Source organism: Ranitomeya variabilis, chromosome 4, assembly GCF_051348905.1.
Source record: "Ranitomeya variabilis isolate aRanVar5 chromosome 4, aRanVar5.hap1, whole genome shotgun sequence".
NCBI classification, from domain to species: Eukaryota; Metazoa; Chordata; class Amphibia; order Anura; family Dendrobatidae; genus Ranitomeya; species Ranitomeya variabilis.
In genome coordinates, this window is record NC_135235.1 from 510,950,257 (window position 1) to 510,968,257 (window position 18,001).

An 18,001-nucleotide genomic window follows, 5' to 3' on the forward strand; every position below is an offset into this window, starting at 1 on the left:
TTAAGCTTGGCTCTCTATGGACACTAGGTGCTACTCCAGGATAGACCTTGGATGCGCGGCAGCTGACCTCAAGGGACAGGTAGCCGGAACTGCCCAGTAGGAGAGTATGGCTGATATACAGAATAGTACGACAGGTGCAGGCTGGCCTGGCTGATATACAGATTGGCATTGCCAGTGCAGGTGGGTCCAGCTGGTATACAGGCTGGCACGGCAGGTGCAGGCAGGTACCTGCTGAAATACAGACTGACAAGGCAGGTACTAGAAAAAACTAGTGGGTACTAGCAGACAGGGACCTGAGAACTAGCAAGCACATGGGGAACAATCTAACAACGTTGCACAGGCACCTCCATGCAGGTGGAGGTGCCTTAAATATTAAATGTTTCTCAGCCATTGGCTGGGTACACTTTAGGATGTAGTGAGCAGGCTTGTGCCCTAAGCACACTGCCCAAGGATCCACGCTCTGTGTACGTACCCCGGGAAGCGGCAGAGGAGGAGGAGGAAGAGTGGGACGGGGTTCTGTGGTGGCGAGTGAGTCAGCATCCCTGCCTGGAGAAAGGGGCAGCGTTCAGGGATGCCGGTGCTACACATTATTGTTGTGAAGATAAAGCAAAGTACACATATACATAACAGGATAAATAGGTCAGCACAATGTAGGAAATGTTTTTTTGCTGCCTCCTAAAATACATTAGTGCAATTGCCTTTTAACCCTAGAACGCATACCTGGGGCCACGCAGGCCTGCCAGGTTACTTGTTTTCTATTTTCTGTAAAAGTACTTTAGTCAGAATTTTGAAAATCTAGGTAATCCTCATGTATATAGTTGTTAGTAATTTCCAGTTATTCATTTATTTTTATGTCACAGACATTTCGGTATAACAACCTTTTTTTGGGACTACCCCATATTCACGCACCTGGGGCCTTTTAGGCCTGTGTGCAAATAACACGGAATAACTCAAATAAAAATACTTTTCAAAATATATTTTACAATTGCAAGGTAAGGATGCATTCCAACTAGCGCTGGGGTCCGCCAGGAGGGGATCCGTAATGGATCTGACCTCCTGCTGACTCCAGCTAAGGCTGGCGGAATCCCGCTATTCCGGCAGCCTTAGCTGGAGTTACCAGGAGATCAGATGCATAATGGATCCCCTTCTGGCGATACCTAAAATCTTAGACGTCTCGAGCCAGCCTGAGGAACTAACTACCCCTAGAGAGAGAGAAAGACCTCACTTGCCTCCAGAGAAATAATCCCCAAAGATATAGAAGCCCCCAACAAATAATAACGGTGAGGTAAGAGGAAGGCACATACACAGGGGTGAAAGCAGATTCAGCAAATGAGGCCCACTAATACTAGATAGCAGAAAATAGAAAAGGGGTCTGTGCGGTCAGTAAAAAACCCTTACAAATTATCCACACTGAGATTTCCAGAACCCCCGCACCAACTAACGGTGTGAGGGGAGAAACTCAGTCCCCTAGAGCAACCAGCAAGCGAGGAAATCACATCTTAGCAAGCTGGACAAGAAACATGATGAATGCTGATAATCAAAAAATGAACAAACAAAAACTTAGCATGTCTTGGAGAGACTGGGAGCAAGGTAGTCACAAGGAATCTGAAGAGCATTGAATACATTGAGAGCAGGCAAGGAACTGAGTATCCAGGTGAGCTAAATAGGAAACCAGCCAAGGATAACGAACCAGCTGATGCTGCCAACCTGCAGAAAGACAACACTACACAGTACCGCTTGTGACCACTAGAGGGAGCCCAAAAATAGAGTTCACAACACACAGGCACCACATATCTCCGCAACAATGACTTATGGAACACATTATGAATGGCAAACAATGTTGGGAGGTCCAAACGAAATGACACAGGGTTGAGGATTTCCAAAATCTTATAAGGACCGATGAAACGAGGCTTGAACTTAGGAGAGGAAACCTTCATCGGGACATAACGAGAAGACAACCACACCAAATCCCCCACACGAAGTCGGGGACCCACACAGCGACGGCGGATAGCAAAGCGCTGAGCCTTCTCTTGGGACAACATCAAATTGTCCACCACATGGTTCCAAATCTGCTGCAACGTATCCACCACAGAATCCACCCCAGGACAGTCAGAAGGTTCAACCTGACCCGAGGAAAAACGAGGATGAAAACCAGAATTGCAAAAGAAAGGTGAAACCAAAGTAGCAGAACTAGCCCGATTATTGAGGGCGAACTCAGCCAATGGCAAAAAAGTCACCCAATCATCCTGATCAGCAGAAACAAAACATCTCAAATAAGTTTCCAAGGTCTGATTAGTTCGTTCGGTTTGGCCATTTGTCTGAGGATGGAAGGCCGACGAAAAAGACAATTCAATGCCCATCTTAGCACAAAAGGACCGCCAAAATCTGGACACAAACTGGCATCCTCTGTCAGACACAATGTTCTCCGGAATGCCATGTAAATGAACCACATTCTGAAAAAACAGTGGCACCAAATCGGAGGAGGAAAGCAGCTTAGGCAAAGGTACCAAATGGACCATTTTAGAAAAACGATCACAAACCACCCAGATGACAGACATCCTCTGAGAGACAGGAAGATCCGAAATAAAATCCATGGAAATATGCGTCCAAGGCCTCTTCGGGACAGGCAAAGGCAAAAGCAATCCACTGGCACGAGAACGGCAAGGCTTGGCCCGAGCACAAATCCCACAGGATTGCACAAAGGAACGCCCTTCCCGCGACAAGGAAGGCCACCAAAAGGACCTCGCCACCAATTCCCTGGTACCAAAAATCCCAGGATGACCTGCCAACACCGAAGAATGAACCTCGGAAATAACTCTACTGGTCCATCTGTCCGGGACAAACAGTCTCTCGGGTGGACAACGGTCAGGTCTATTGGCCTGAAACTCCTGCAACACCCGTCGCAGATCAGGAGAGATGGCAGACAAAATCACCCCCTCTTTGAGGACACCAGTCGGTTCAGAAACTTCCGGGCAGTCAGGTACAAAACTCCTAGAAAGGGCATCAGCCTTCACGTTTTTCGAACCCGGAAGATATGAAACCACGAAATTGAAACGAGAGAAAAACAGCGACCATCGAGCCTGTCTCGGATTCAACCGTTTGGCAGACTCGAGATAAGTCAAATTCTTGTGATCCGTCAAGACCACCACACGATGCTTGGCTCCCTCAAGCCAATGTCGCCACTCCTCAAATGCCCACTTCATTGCCAACAACTCACGATTACCAACATCATAATTCCGCTCGGCAGGCGAAAACTTTCTTGAAAAGAAAGCACATGGTCTCATCACAGAGCCATCAGAGCTTCTCTGCGACAAGGCAGCCCCTGCTCCAATCTCAGAAGCATCAACCTCGACCTGAAAGGGAAGAGAGACATCGGGCTGGCGCAAAACAGGAGCCGAAGAAAATCGCCGTTTCAGCTCCTGAAAGGCCTCCACGGCCACAGGAGACCAATTCGTCACATCAGAACCCTTCTTGGTCAAATCCATCAAAGGCTTAACCACACTAGAAAAATTAGTGATGAAGCGACGGTAAAAATTAGCAAAACCCAAGAACTTCTGAAGACTCTTCCCAGATGTAGGTTGAGTCCAGTCATAAATAGCCTGGACCTTGACTGGATCCATCTCAATAGTAGAAGGAGAAAAAATAAAGCCCAAAAAGGAAACCTTCTGGACTCCGAAGAGACATTTAGAGCCCTTCACAAACAAGGCATTGGCACGCAGGACCTGAAATACCATCCTGACCTGCTTCACATGAGACTCCCAATCATCAGAAAAGACCAAAATATCATCCAGGTACACAATCATAAATCTATCCAGATACTCTCGGAAGATGTCATGCATGAAGGGCTGAAACACAGAGGGGGCATTAGAAAGCCCAAAAGGCATCACCAAGTACTCAAAATGGCCTTCGGGCGTATTAAATGCTGTTTTCCATTCATCGCCCTGCAAGATCTATCTTGGTGAACCAACTGGCCCCCCTAATCCGGGCAAACAGATCGGACAACAGTGGCAAGGGGTACTGAAATTTGACCGTGATGTTATTTAGAAGGCGATAATCTATACAGGGTCTCAGAGAACCATCCTTCTTGGCCACAAAAAAGAACCCCGCACCTAAAGGGGACGAGGACGGGCGAATATGCCCCTTCTCCAAGGACTCCTTTATATAACTCCGCATAGCGGCATGTTCTGGTACAGACAAATTAAAAAGTCGTCCCTTAGGGAACTTACTACCAGGAATCAGATTTATAGCACAATCACAATCCCTATGAGGAGGTAGAGCACTAGATTTGGGCTCATCAAATACATCCTGGTAGTCCGACAAAAATTCAGGGACTTCAGAAGGAGTAGAAGAAGCAATTGACACCAAAGGAGCATCGCCATGAATTCCCTGGCAACCCCAACTCGACACAGACATTGCTTTCCAATCCAGGACTGGATTATGAGCCTGCAGCCATGGCAGACCCAACACGACAACATCATGCAAATTATGTAGCACAAGAAAGCGAATCACCTCCTGATGTGCAGGAGCCATGCACATGGTCACTTGAGTCCAGTACTGAGGTTTATTCTTGGCCAATGGCGTAGCATCAATTCCCTTTAGTGTAATAGGGAACTGTAAAGGCTCCAAGATAAAACCACAGCGCCTGGCAAATGACAAATCCATCAAATTCAGGGCGGCACCTGAATCCACAAAAGCCATAACTGAGTAGGATGACAGAGAGCAAATCAAAGTAACAGACAAAATGAATTTAGGTTGTACTGTACCAATGGTGACAGACTTGGCGAACCTTTTTGTGCGCTTAGAACACTCTGAGATAACATGAGTAGAATCACCACAGTAAAAGCACAACCCATTCTGACGTCTGTGGTTTTGCCGTTCAACTCTGGTCAGAATCCTGTCGCATTGCATAGGCTCAGGTTTCTGCTCAGAAAATACCGCCAGATGGTGCACAGGTTTACGCTCCCGCAGACGCCGATCTATCTGAATGGCCAAAGACATAGACTCATTCAGACCCACAGGCATGGGGAACCCCACCATAACATCTTTAAGGGCTTCAGAAAGACCCTTTCTGAAAATCGCCGCCAGGGCGCAATCATTCCATTGAGTGAGCACAGACCACTTCCTAAACTTCTGACAGTAAACCTCTGCTTCATCTTGACCCTGAGAGAGAGCCAGCAAAACCTTCTCTGCTTGGTCTACCAGATTAGGTTCCTCATAAAGCACTCCAAGCACCAGAAAAAACGCATCCACATTTAGCAATGCAGGATCTCCTGGCGCCAGAGAGAATGCCCAATCTTGAGGGTCACCACGCAACAAAGAAATAACAATTTTAACTTGCTGAACAGAATCACCAGAGGAGCGAGGTCTCAGAGAAAGGAATAACTTACAATTATTCTTAAAGTTCAAAAACCTAGATCTATCTCCGGAGAACAGCTCAGGAATTGGTATTTTAGGCTCTGACATAGGACTGCGGACTACATAATCCTGAATGCCCTGTACCCTTGCAGTGAGATGATCCACACTAGAAAACAGACTCTGAAGGTCCATAGCTGCAGCTGAATTCTGAACCACCCAGAGATTAAGGGGAGGAGAGAGACTAAACACAGTGCAGAGAAAAAAAAAAAAAAATGACTTCAGGATTTCTCTTCTCCCTCTTCTGCTGCCTTAACACTTTGTGGCCTGCTGTACTGTTATGATCCGGTGGTAGGATCTCAAAACTGACCTGACACATATAACCAGAATGATAGGACAAGTACTGGGGATGTGGAAGCTATACTGACCGCAATCCTGAACCTATCCAACACACTAAAGGCAGCCGTGGAGCGTTACCTAAAAACCTAGACGCCTCTTCACAGCCTGAGAAACTGACTGCCCCTAGAGAGAAAGCAAAGACCTCACTTGCCTCAGAGAAATAACCCCAAAGTTATAGACAGCCCCCCACAAATAATAACGGTGAGTTAAGGGGAAAATACAAACGTAGAAATGAAACAGGTTTAGCAAATGAGGCCCGCTAACACTAGATAGACAGAAAATAGATAGGAGTCTGTGCGGTCAGTACAAAAACTATCAAAAATAAACCATGCAGAGAATACAAGAACCCCCACACCGACTCACGATGTGAGGGGTGCCCTCTGCACCCCAGAACTAACCAGCAAGCAAAAAATCACATAAAAGCGAGCTGGACTGAACTCATAATATACTGAGAAACGTTTTCAAGGAAATAATGAGCAAAATGAACAAGCAAACTTAGCTTCTCCAGCAGGAGACTGCTCACAAGGAATATTCAGGAGAGCTCAGAGACAGGACTGAATACACCGACAGCAGGCAACAAATGAAGGTCCAGGTGAGTTAAATAGGCCCAGTATAGAAGGAAATGAAGCAGCTGAGCCCAGCCATATCGCTAAAGGCCACCAGGGGGAGCCCAAGAACAAACTCACACAGTACCACTCATAACCACAGGAGGGAGCCTGAGAACGGAATTCACAACACCCAGGTGCGTGAATGTGTAGATTTCTATGGGTATGCGTTCTAGGGTTAAATACTTCATGCATTCCTAAATCCAATGTTAAATATCTTGGGATTTTTCATTGCTTTTCAATTACACAAATTCTTTTGGATGTTCAGCCATTCTGCTGTAGTTTAAAGCCAGTGAGTGAAATGTCATCTAGGGTTTATCTCTGCTGTTTCTGTTCTGTACTCTGCACCTATCTTCTGTTTATTTTTAGGAACAAAACACCACAAAATGGAGCATTAAACCACAAAAACTGTGTATCATAAAACAGTAATTTTTATCTTAGAAATCGGTTATGACACATAGACATAAATATCACAGAGTATGTAATTAGAATAGAGCAGTTGATAAGGTTAAAGGTGCACCACAAACATGGTGTCACCCCAAAGACACAGGCATGGAGATAGAGTTACCTCATATAACCAAAACAAGGGTCATATTCAAAAATATAATCTAAAGTGCCAGTGCGACATATTTCATCCATAGCCCAAATAGAGTGGTCACATAAATCTCAAAGTTAGACTTTCATTATAAAGATAATTTATGTAAATCAATGGCCATGTGGCTAATATAGTCTAGATAATAAAAGAGGCATGAGACCACCCTTTAGAGCTTTCCCATTTCTGTGTCCAAGGGGATACCCACGCGCCCCCATTTTTAGGAAGTAGGCTGCATATTATCTAACGGTACATACTTCATACTTTATTTTGCAATTCATGGTTTATTTTATTCACTCTTGGATCCATTTCAGCACATTTTCAATTTTTTAGGCAGTTCGCACTCTTCTCTGCTTTCCAGTTCTTTAGGAGTAACATGACGTGCACTACGGCCTTTCAGGCAGCATAGGTTGCCATCTTCTTGTTTGTGGTTAGGCTATCTCAGTTCACTCAGGAATCACTAGGGACTGCAGTGTCAGGATCTCTAGTCTGTACAGGAACAAGCAGGGTCAGTTGCAGTTTTTTTAACTTTACCCATTATCTTGAGTGAGTTGCAATTCTAGCAGAGCAACTGTATGTGATTTCTCTCGGTATTGCTATTGTGATGGAGGCAGGAGCTAGTTGTCAGTACTGGACAAGAAGGGTAGCTTATGAAGCTCTTCCAGAGGTGAATGTGACTCTTAAGAAAGGTTGGGGATCACTGTTGTGAAGCATATCTAATGAAACCCTGGTAAAGTGGCTGTCTACTAGTTTAATAATGATGACCTATCCTAGGTCAATCAATGTCAGATTGCTGGGGGTCTTAAACCTGGCACCCCCAAGGACCGTGTTATTGGCTCCGATGCTGGCTGGATGTAAACAGTTTATAGAGTCAGAACAGCACAGCCCCATACACTTCTTAGCAGCGCTTGGGTACTGCAGCTCATCTCCTATACATGCGAATTCAAGCTAAATATTTAAGTTAATAAAATTGAGCTGAAGAACTGAGGAGCAGCCAATAAGAATTGTTCAGAGCTATGCAGTTCTGGCTCCGTACACTGTTTATATGCCGGGTGTTGATCCTCCACTGATATGAAATTGACAACCTATCCAAGGATAGATCATGAATGTCAAAGTGGACTCCTGTAATTAGGAGTACCTAGGGCAAGTAGATGGATAAGCAGTTTTAATTCATCTATAGAAGAATTTATCATGGAGTCAAAAGAATTAAGAGATACCATGTTATCCTTGATTTTCTGGATTTTATTCATAAAACTTTACTTAAAAAATACCTACAGTAGTCACAGATGTTGGGAGATGACTTTCACTATTCTCTTTTCCAACCTCTACTGTTTTTATTGCTGTTTTCTTTCCATTATCTACAAATAATTCTCTACTTTATCTCCATTTTTGATTGGAGGCATTCATATGCAGAACTTCACAGCATGTGTTACTTTCTTTTAGTAATTATTGGTGACATTTTCTAATTACGGTATTCATGTGAGTGATTATGTATAATTTCTTCAAACATTAATCATAAATATTTTAGTAGCCAAATATTTTTGAGTTTTCTACATCATGCTTTATATTGAAAATTCAATCAATATAGAATGAACATGCAAAAGACAAATTGAATCCCACAGTAAATAGGAGATCCCACATTCATCTCATCTATTAGAGCAAAATGGGCTACAAACGTTGCCTCTTACTCTAGAGGATGCTTTATACAGACAGCCCAATATTTTTTCGAGGCATGGTAAACTTCACATTTCCTGTGGTGTTACTGCAGGATATTGAACACTTCCACTACTAGATTCCCCAACAGATTATCAGTAATCAGAATATTTTTCGAGGATGTTTCTAACAACAAGAAAAACTTGTACACAGCAGGAAACCCCTTTCTATATCTAGGTCAATGACGGAACAATTGTCGAAGATTGACAGTTAAAAGTAGATACAATTTTGTTATAGAGAAAAACATTTTCTGAATGCTATCTTTATGCCCTGGTTTCTGAAGCTGTATATTATAGGGTTAAATAAGGGGGTGATTAAAGTATGTAATAGGGAAACAACCTTGTTAATAATCAAGGATTGTCCAACAGATGGAATCATATATTTAGCTATTAACGTTCCATAAAATGCCCCCACAACAATAAGATGAGGACTGCAGGTAGAAAAGGTTTTTTGCTTGCCAGTTGTGGATGGGATTTTTGCTATAGTGAGGAAGATATACACATAGGTTCCAATGATAAAACCACAAGGAAGGATAAATATTGGCATAGAAATTAAAAAGACTTCCAGTTCTACAAAAGAAGTATCCGAGCAAGAAAGCTTCTGAAGAGGGAATAGGTCACAGTAGACATGGTCAATGATATTGTCATGGCAAAAATTAAACTTTGAAACGGGTATGATTCCTGTAAGATTAAACGTAAGACCAAACAACCATGGCCATAGTGAAAGATAGTTTTGAAATTTAAGGTTCATGATACCAGAGTATCTTAAGGGGTTACAGATAGCCAGGTAGCGATCATAGGACATCACTGAAAGAAGAAAACACTCTGTAATAATTGTACCACTGAAGAAGTAAAATTGGATGATGCAGCTTATGTAAGTCATTGTTTTACCTCCATACAGAATGGCACCAAGCATGTTGGGAACAATGTTCGTGCTAATCACAATGTCAGTAAAGGAAAGATGACACAGAAAGTAATACATGGGAAATTGGAGCTTACTGTTGACTAAAACAAGGACAATGATCATAAGGTTTCCCATTACTGTGAAAAGAAAGATGATCAAGAAAAGAATGAAGAATAAAATATTGAAACCTTGAAGGTTTCCGAAACCCACAAGAATAAATTCTGTAACTTTTGTTTGGTTCATTACAGATGTTTAGACGATTGATATGCCATGTATTCTAGATAGAGAGAAAACATAATAACTCATACAGTTCATGGACAAAATGCTGCTTGGAAGTTATTGTTGAACCACCTGAGGAAATTAAAATATTGGGTATAGGCAGGTTAGTAAAGAGAAGACACACAAGAAGTTCAATTTTGGAGAGATTCAGCTACAGATAATAATAATAATAACATCTTTATTTATATAGCGCCAACATATTCCGCAGCGCTTTACAGTTTAACAGTTTCAAACACAACAGTCATAGGTAACAATGTTAACAATACAGTAATAAAGCAAGATAAGACAAAATAAGACGACCCTGCTGGTGAGAGCTTACAATCTACAATGAGGTGGGGAGATACAAAGTACAGGTGTGTATTTACAATGATGTATTTACAATGATGGTCCAGCCATCTTCAGGGGGTGGGGGGTAGATCTAGATAGTGAATGGGCTACACACACAAACATAAAATGACTGATTAGGGAACGTGATAGGCCGCTCTGAACAAATGAGTTTTGAGCGAGCGCCTAAAACTATGCAAGTTGTGGATGGTCCTAATATCTTGTGGTAGAGCATTCCAGAGGATTGGCGCAGCACGGGAGAAGTCTTGGAGTCGGGAGTGGGAGGTACGGATTAGTGCAGAGGTTAGTCGAAAGTCGTTTGCAGAGCGTAGTGGTTGGCTAGGCCGATAGACAGAAATGAGGGAGGAGATGTAAGGGGGAGCCGCACTGTGGAGAGCTTTGTGGGTGAGAACAAGTACTTTGAATTGTATCCTGTAATGAATGGGCAGCCAGTGTAACGACTGGCAAAGAGCAGACACGTCCGAGTAACGATTAGCCAGATGGACGACTCTGGCTGCTGCATTAAGGATAGACTGGAGAGGGGAAAGTCACGTGAGGGGGAGGCCAATTAATAGAGAGTTGCAGTAGTCCAGACGGGAGTGGATTAAGTGAAGATAAAGGAAGGGCATGGTGTTAGAGACAGCAAAGAATTCCTGGTATTTTCTATTATGGTGAGAGTGATATCAGGAGTAGATATGTATAACTTGTTGTGATCAGAATATATATTGTACTGGAAACCAAATCTGCTGATGATTTGACCAATACAAGCAGTTGCTACTAGCTCCTCCAAAATGGGCAGAGGTGAGACAGGACAAGGGTGTGGCAGGGGCATGACTCCACAGCTCATCTAATTCATGAAGAGTTGTGGTATTCTCTATAACAGAAATCTCTCTCCAGTCCTAATGAATCCAATGGGCCAAGATGTAGCAGCGAATGTGAGACAAAGAGAGTGTCCCATGTGGGAGCGCTAAAGCTTCAATAAGCAGATAAGCTAAGAAATGCCCATAGTTGTAAACTAGCTCCCCTAAGCGGACAAAGTATGCCTATTGAGGGCAGTTCTCTAAGTTACTGAACTGTAGTACAGTGTTGGGTTGTGGTGAAGACAGAGAAACTTGGGGGCAGACACAATCAAGCCTGGAAAAAGTATAGAGACTGGGTGTGAAGATGCATCATGTTGGAAGGGAAATGTTCTGAGGTTATGCACCTGCTACCTATTGTAGATAACTCATGCCACATTACTGTTCAGTAGACAATTGTTTATTGCTTACTGGTGGTCTCCCTGACTGAACCTCTCAACATCTGGTCCTAGCCAGCTGATGTCACCAGGCACCATGTGGCCTGCAAAGCCCACACACCTAGCCAGGACCTCCATCTTCATTTTTGAAAACTTGTAACCTCTAAGGTAATTGGTACATCATAAGCAAATTTAGAGGATAAAATATAAATTTTATTAAAGTAATAATAAAAAATTATAGATTAAAAAAATATATGTATAGCAGCAACAACAACTATTGGGTTATTTCGACTAGAAGTTAAACCTGGAAAGGACCAAGAAGCAGAGCAGAAAGTGATTAAAACAAAAATATATATAATATTGATTAGGTAAACTAGGGGCAGGTCACTGAGGGATCAGTGACCTGTCAGAAGTCATACTGAGCTGGTTCCACAGGGCTCTGCTTGGACAGCAGCTGGCAGTCTCTGGACACAAATCTTGCATAACACGGAGGAATCTCATCCTTTACGGCACACCCTCTTACAAAAGGATAACAAATCCACTTTCAAAAACACAATTTGCAAGATCACTGGTATTAATGTAGAAAGGTAACCTAGGTTCCAGTTTGTCATTACGGATCAGGAAGGATTTTTTTTCAGCTTTATTGTAAATTTGTCTATGCCATTCACGGTTGATTTTTGTCTTCTTATGTATCAACTGGAGCTTTAAACTTGATGCTATCTTTTCAACCCACGAACTACGTAACTAAACAGTGTTGAGGTACTGTAGGTGGAAAATCACAACATTACTAATGCTTTAATGATGGACAGAAGTTGTTATCTTCACCTGTGAAGGTTCCCCCAAGTGCACCCTTGTGAAATTAGACTGTAATTCCATTTCAGCTTCCCCATAGACATCTCTGAATAAGGCCAGTGTAACACATCAGACTTTCAGGTTCTGGGTATGGACCTTCATGTCTGAGCCGGCCTAGGGTCTCCTGACCTGAACTCAACAGCATTATATGTGCTTATGAGTCTCTTGAGTGTGGGTCAAGAAACCTGTATCTGATCTGGACATCACAATCAGCAGGTGGACACTTGCTTTAGTGGATTTGAGTCAAGGGTCAGAACTAGTTTTTGAAATCTCCCATGACATATTTGAAGATATTTTTAGTGTACCTCTGTGGCCTCGTAAATATGTTTCCCTCATCCCTCACAACAAAGTAAAATTTATTTTTATTCACATACCAGTCTAATATGTCCAGTAATTGATTCAATTCTCGTGCTATTTAATTTGTCATCCACTCTTTATAATATTCTGTCAGCACTATGTGCTGGACTTCCTTTCTGTCAATTCCCAACATGCTCTGCTCCTGGGAATGGCTTTCCTGCCCTGAACTGAAAGCCTGTCTATGCAGTTTGAGTGGGACAATGGGAGAAGAGACAAACTCTACAACAGCAAGTTAGATAAAACATAGACAAGTAGTGACGGGTATTCTGGAGTGATTTGTCTGAGATAACACAACATCATTTTTACTGGTAGTGGTTAGAAGTTTTATTTATTGACATAACTTATCAAATGAAATCAAGTTTTTCTGAAAGTGACTGAATGTGTCCTATATAATATCTACAGTTATCACCCACTTAGGTCAGCTTATTAAAGGGATTTAATAATTCAGTCATTCCTTTTCTGTATCTTGTATCAAAACATACTAAGTTAATAGAAAAAGCTCTTTAAAATCAGTTATCCAGTCTATAAGACATAGCCAAGAGTGATGACCAGCAAAGGTACCTGCTTTGAGGGACCAATTGTTTAGTAGGTGCTCTTCTGTACTTTGTAAAATGGGGATGTTAAAAGCGATTTCTTCTGCACTAATATAAGTGTAATAAAGTCACACTCATTTTTTATATATTTCAGAAAGACATTTCAGCCTCCTTCTCTATAATCTATGTGACTGTTTAGGGTCTAGGCTGAATCCACATGATAAATAAGAACTATCAAATCCGGATAGCTCTTGTACAGATTTAGATAGCTGAGGATAGCTGGTACAAACATATCTACAAAAATAAAAGCGATTTTAAAATGTATACAATTAGTATGAATTCCGATAAGACAATGTATTGCGATACTTACAGTGTAGTAATAATTTTGGTAGGCAGTTGTGTACAAATATTAGCGTGCAGTATATTTATGTGAATGTGCATAATTTCTGTTATTGCTGTACTGAATATCTAGGGATCATTTATTATATTCCCATGTGGAACGAAAGAAACATTTTATTTTCAAATTTGTTCTGCAATTATTATCCAAATAACAATTCACTAGAGACTCATTACCACTGTAGTATATAATAGAAGAAAAGATCATAAAATGGCTCCTATAGCATTTATTGTATTTCTGTATTTCCCAGACCTCTGAAAAATGGCAACTAAACCCATCAAATGGTTTTCTCACAATAACAACAACTCAGTCATTAGGGCCATGAATTTCATATAACTTTCTGGGCTTTTACCATATCTTAATGTACCAGAACAGAGAGCCTTGCATAGACTCACTCTGACAGTCCATTGATTACTTGGTCAGGTATTGCTGACATTTAAGGGCCAATTCAAACATTACTTTCTATTTTGTCTGATTTTTTTAAGATGATCTGTTTTTTTCCATCCATCATTCTGATCCACAGAAATAGATGAGAACATGACATGCAATAAAATTAACAGAACAGATACAGGTATCTGTAATAGAAACTGATGTCTTAAAATTCCCATTAAACTCTATCCTCACATATGTACATACATTAGCTGAGCCTGCATGTAGTGTGAATGGAGAGAGGGGAGTAAGGCTCTAATGGACATCTCTGGTTATGGCTCATCTCACCTTGAAAACGAAATATAGGGCACCTTAAAATTTAACATTCCTAGAGGTTGTGCCTGGAGACTACATGAAATGGTTGCTTCAGTTGAGTGCTCCAGATCCCACCACCTTTATAGAGAGCTATCAGCAAAACAACCTGGTAGCATGCACGCAAAAAGGGCATATATGGAGGCTGAAGCTTCCATGGCCCGCAAGTGGAAAAACCTAATCAGCTGGAATGGTGTCTCAAGAGGAAAACTCTGTCAAGCACTCCCTCCCTAAGGTTCTTAAAGAGATAGTGTTCCATTTCTACCTTTGTGTCCAGCCAAGTGAGCTGATCTACCACAGACTGTATACCTGCTATCACTTGTACATAACCCTTATAAACTTCAATAAAGTCCCTGTGTTTGAATGGAAGTGTAAGGGGCTCTAAGGACTGGCACTCATCCCTACCCCTTTAAGAACCGACCCACTTCTCATTGTGGAAAATCGATGCTATATATATGATTATAATTGTTATGTACCTTGTTGCTGCTTACAATGTTTACTACTTTGTTATAGGGAAAGTGCAGAACCTCAGTTGGGACACTAGATGGGGCACCATAGTGTACATAGTTAACTATAGGAGGAGCCAGCCTTGGGCAAGACAAGAGTATTTCCTGATTAGAATTGAGTCAAGACAGGGAGCTGGTACAGCTCAGAGGGGCTAGGGAGCTCCAGGCATCCTGAAGGGCTTAAGAGCCTGTGACAGTGCAGCAGCACCACAGATTGAAGGAAAGGGCCCAGCCATTCAGTGCCAGTGGGTCAGACAGTTACAGCTTAAGAATTGCAGTAGGATAAAGACGCAAGTCTCTCCAAAAATGTGGCAGCTATCTACCTAGGCTGAAGCCCTTCTGTTCGGTGCCGAAACAGATGAAGGAACTCCTAAGAGTAGTCATGCTGGACAGGGAGGAAGCTGCAGTACCGAACAGTTCGGTACTACTCGAGGAATCCCTGGAAGAAATAAGAGAAGGCACAGGGAAAGTACAGGATGTGAACGATCCCATACTCTGTGTTGATGCTGTAACTGATGTGGATGTGCACAATTGAAACCATGTAAAGTACTTCGTTTACAGTTTGAAATGGACTGTCTCTTTGTGCTCAGCAACACCAGCAGCCGAACGTCAGCTGCCCCGATGGGACCCTGACAGTGCAGAGGGTGCAGCAGAAGGTATGCAAAGAAAGGGACATTGTTTATATGTGATGGGAGGCCAGGGCATGTTTAACCAGATATACTCAGCCACGACTACAGCCCTGACTCTGCCCCTTACACTTGGCGTAGTGCGGCAGGAAGAAATTGATATTCTGGATGCTGAAAGAAATGAAGAAATTTATATTCTGGATGCTGAAAGAAATGAAGAAATTGATATTCTGGATGCTGAAAGAAATGAAGAAATTGATGTTCTGGATGTGACCAGGAAAGATGAAGAAACTGGTGATGTGACTAATGTACTGAATGTGATTGACTCTGTGATGACCAAGATGGCAACTTTGAAAATAGCAGAAGGTGGCACCAAGATGGAGAACAACAACTGTGATCCCGCCCTTCGTGGGCGTCCTGACTTGGAAATGGTGCGAAAGTTTGCATGGCAGGGTCGGCGGCCTAAGCATAGTGTCCGCCCCTGGTGGGAATGTCTGAAAAGGAGAAGACCTGGCCCCTTACCACAGATTACAAGGAAATGGGTAGTGTGACCGGAAGCGACCCCACCCTGGAACGCAATGGTCTTTTGAATACTTCATGCATTCCTAAATCCATTGTTAAATATCTTGGGATTTTTCATTGCTTTTCTATTACACAAATTCTTTTGGATGTTTAGCCATTCTGCTGTAGTTTAAAGCCAATGAGTGAAATGTCAGCTAGTGTTTATCTCTTTGCTGTTTCTGTACTGTACTCTGCACCTATCTTCTGTTTATTTTTAGGAAGTAGACTGCATATTATCTAACAGTACATACTTCATACTTTATTTTTTATTTCGTGGTTTATTTTACTCACTCTGGGATCTTTTTCAGCACATTTTCACTTTTGTGGGCAGTTCACACTGTGCTCTGTTCTCTCGTTTTTTAGGAGCAACATGAAGTGCACTACGGCCTTTCAGGCAGCATAGATCCAAGTTGCCATCTTCTAGTTTGTGGTTAAGGCTATCTCAGCTCATGTAGGAACCACTAGGGACTGCAGAGTCAGGATCTTTAGTCAGGAATTGGCAGGGTCAGTTGCAGTTTTTTAACTTTACCCATTATCTCAAGTGAGTTGCAATTCTAGCATAGCAACTGTGTGTGATTTCTCTCAGTATTGCTCCTGTGGTGGAGGCAGGAGCTGGTATTCAATACTGGACGAGGAGGGTGGCTCTGGATGTGGCTCGTGATACTCTTTCAGAGCTGAATTTGACTCTTACGGCTCATACTCATTTGTGAGAAAAAAAAGGTCCGATTTCCGGACAAAAAAAAATGGACGAGTGCTATGCGAGTGTCATGCAATTGTCATGCAAGTGTAATGCCATTTCCATGCAATTTTTCCTCGGAACATCCCTATGGCATGAGTATGCAATCCGTATGCAATGCGATTCTAAAAGCCGTCAGATGCCGCATGCAGTATAGAATAGAATAGGTTAGAATAGAATAGATAGAATTGAAATATACACATAGTATAGGTGTATATATTGTAGGGGTTGTACTCGCTCAGGTGCAGCGGGTGGCAATCAGGAGGCACGTTCCTTCAAAAGTTCACAGGGTTTATTGCTTCACACACCCACAAAACAAAACAGAAAAACAAAATAGCATTTAGCTCAGGCAAAATAAAGTACAAGTGACCAGTACTTCAGGCTCAGACCTGGAGCCTCAACACACACTGGAGGCTTCCACCTCCCCACATACAAGCCCTGTGGTAATCAGTAGCCTACATTTTATTTCTACAACCACACCCAGGAACCTATCACATGATTAGTCACATGGTCATTACATCACCGCAGGTCCTCAAATACATATAGAGGTACAGTGATGCCCCTATCCAGGGGTGAGGTATATGGGTAACCAGGACTGCTCGTACCCCAACATCTGAGGCATCTGTCTGAAAAATAAACTCTTTCTTAAAGTCCGGGGCAATCAGAACGGGTTGCTTACACAGAGCCCCTTTTATTTCTTGGAAGGCTGACTCTGCCTCTTCGGACCATCTAACCATTACTGATTTTGTCCCCTTAAGAAGATCGGTCAGAGGTGCAGCCACCATGGCGAAGTTTGGGATGAACCTCCTGTAATATCCCACGATTCCCAGGAAGGCTCTAACTTGCTTTTTGGAGAATGGTCTTGGCCATGTTTGAATTGCCTCCACTTTACTGATTTGGGGGTTTTTTTCGCCACGACCCACTACACATCCCAGGTACTTGGCTTCTTCTTTACCCAAGGCACACTTCTTTGGGTTTATTGTAAACCCCGCCTCCCTTAGAGCATCAAACACTGCTTAGACCTTTTCTAGATGACTCTCCCAGTCCGGACTAAAAATGACGATATCATCCAGGTACGCAGCAGCGTATGGCTTATGAGGTGCAAGGATTCTATCCATAGCCCTCTGGAAGGTCGCCGGAGCTCCCTGCAGGCCAAACTGCATCCGGACGAACTGGAAGCATCCATCTGGTGTAGAAAATGCAGTCTTCTCCTTGGCTCCCTGTGCCATAAGGATCTGCCAATATCCCTTCGTCAAATCCAAGGTGGTTATGTACCTAACGGACCCAAGTC

The 18,001-nt window shown here is 42.6% G+C and overlaps 1 protein-coding gene across 1 annotated transcript; it reads right to left on the reverse strand.

Moving 5' to 3' along the window:
* Positions 1–8,892: 8,892 nt before the first annotated feature.
* LOC143768100 (olfactory receptor 11L1-like) lies at positions 8,893–9,807 on the reverse strand. Its single transcript, XM_077256787.1, has one exon. The coding sequence runs from the start codon at positions 9,805–9,807 to the stop codon at positions 8,893–8,895; it is 915 nt and encodes a 304-aa protein (XP_077112902.1).
* Between the last annotated feature and the right edge of the window lie 8,194 nt (positions 9,808–18,001).

Coding starts and splice junctions, on each gene's coding strand:
- LOC143768100 (XM_077256787.1), bottom strand. CDS start 9,807: ATGAACCAAACAAAAGTTACAGAATTTATTCTTGTGGGTTTCGGAAAC.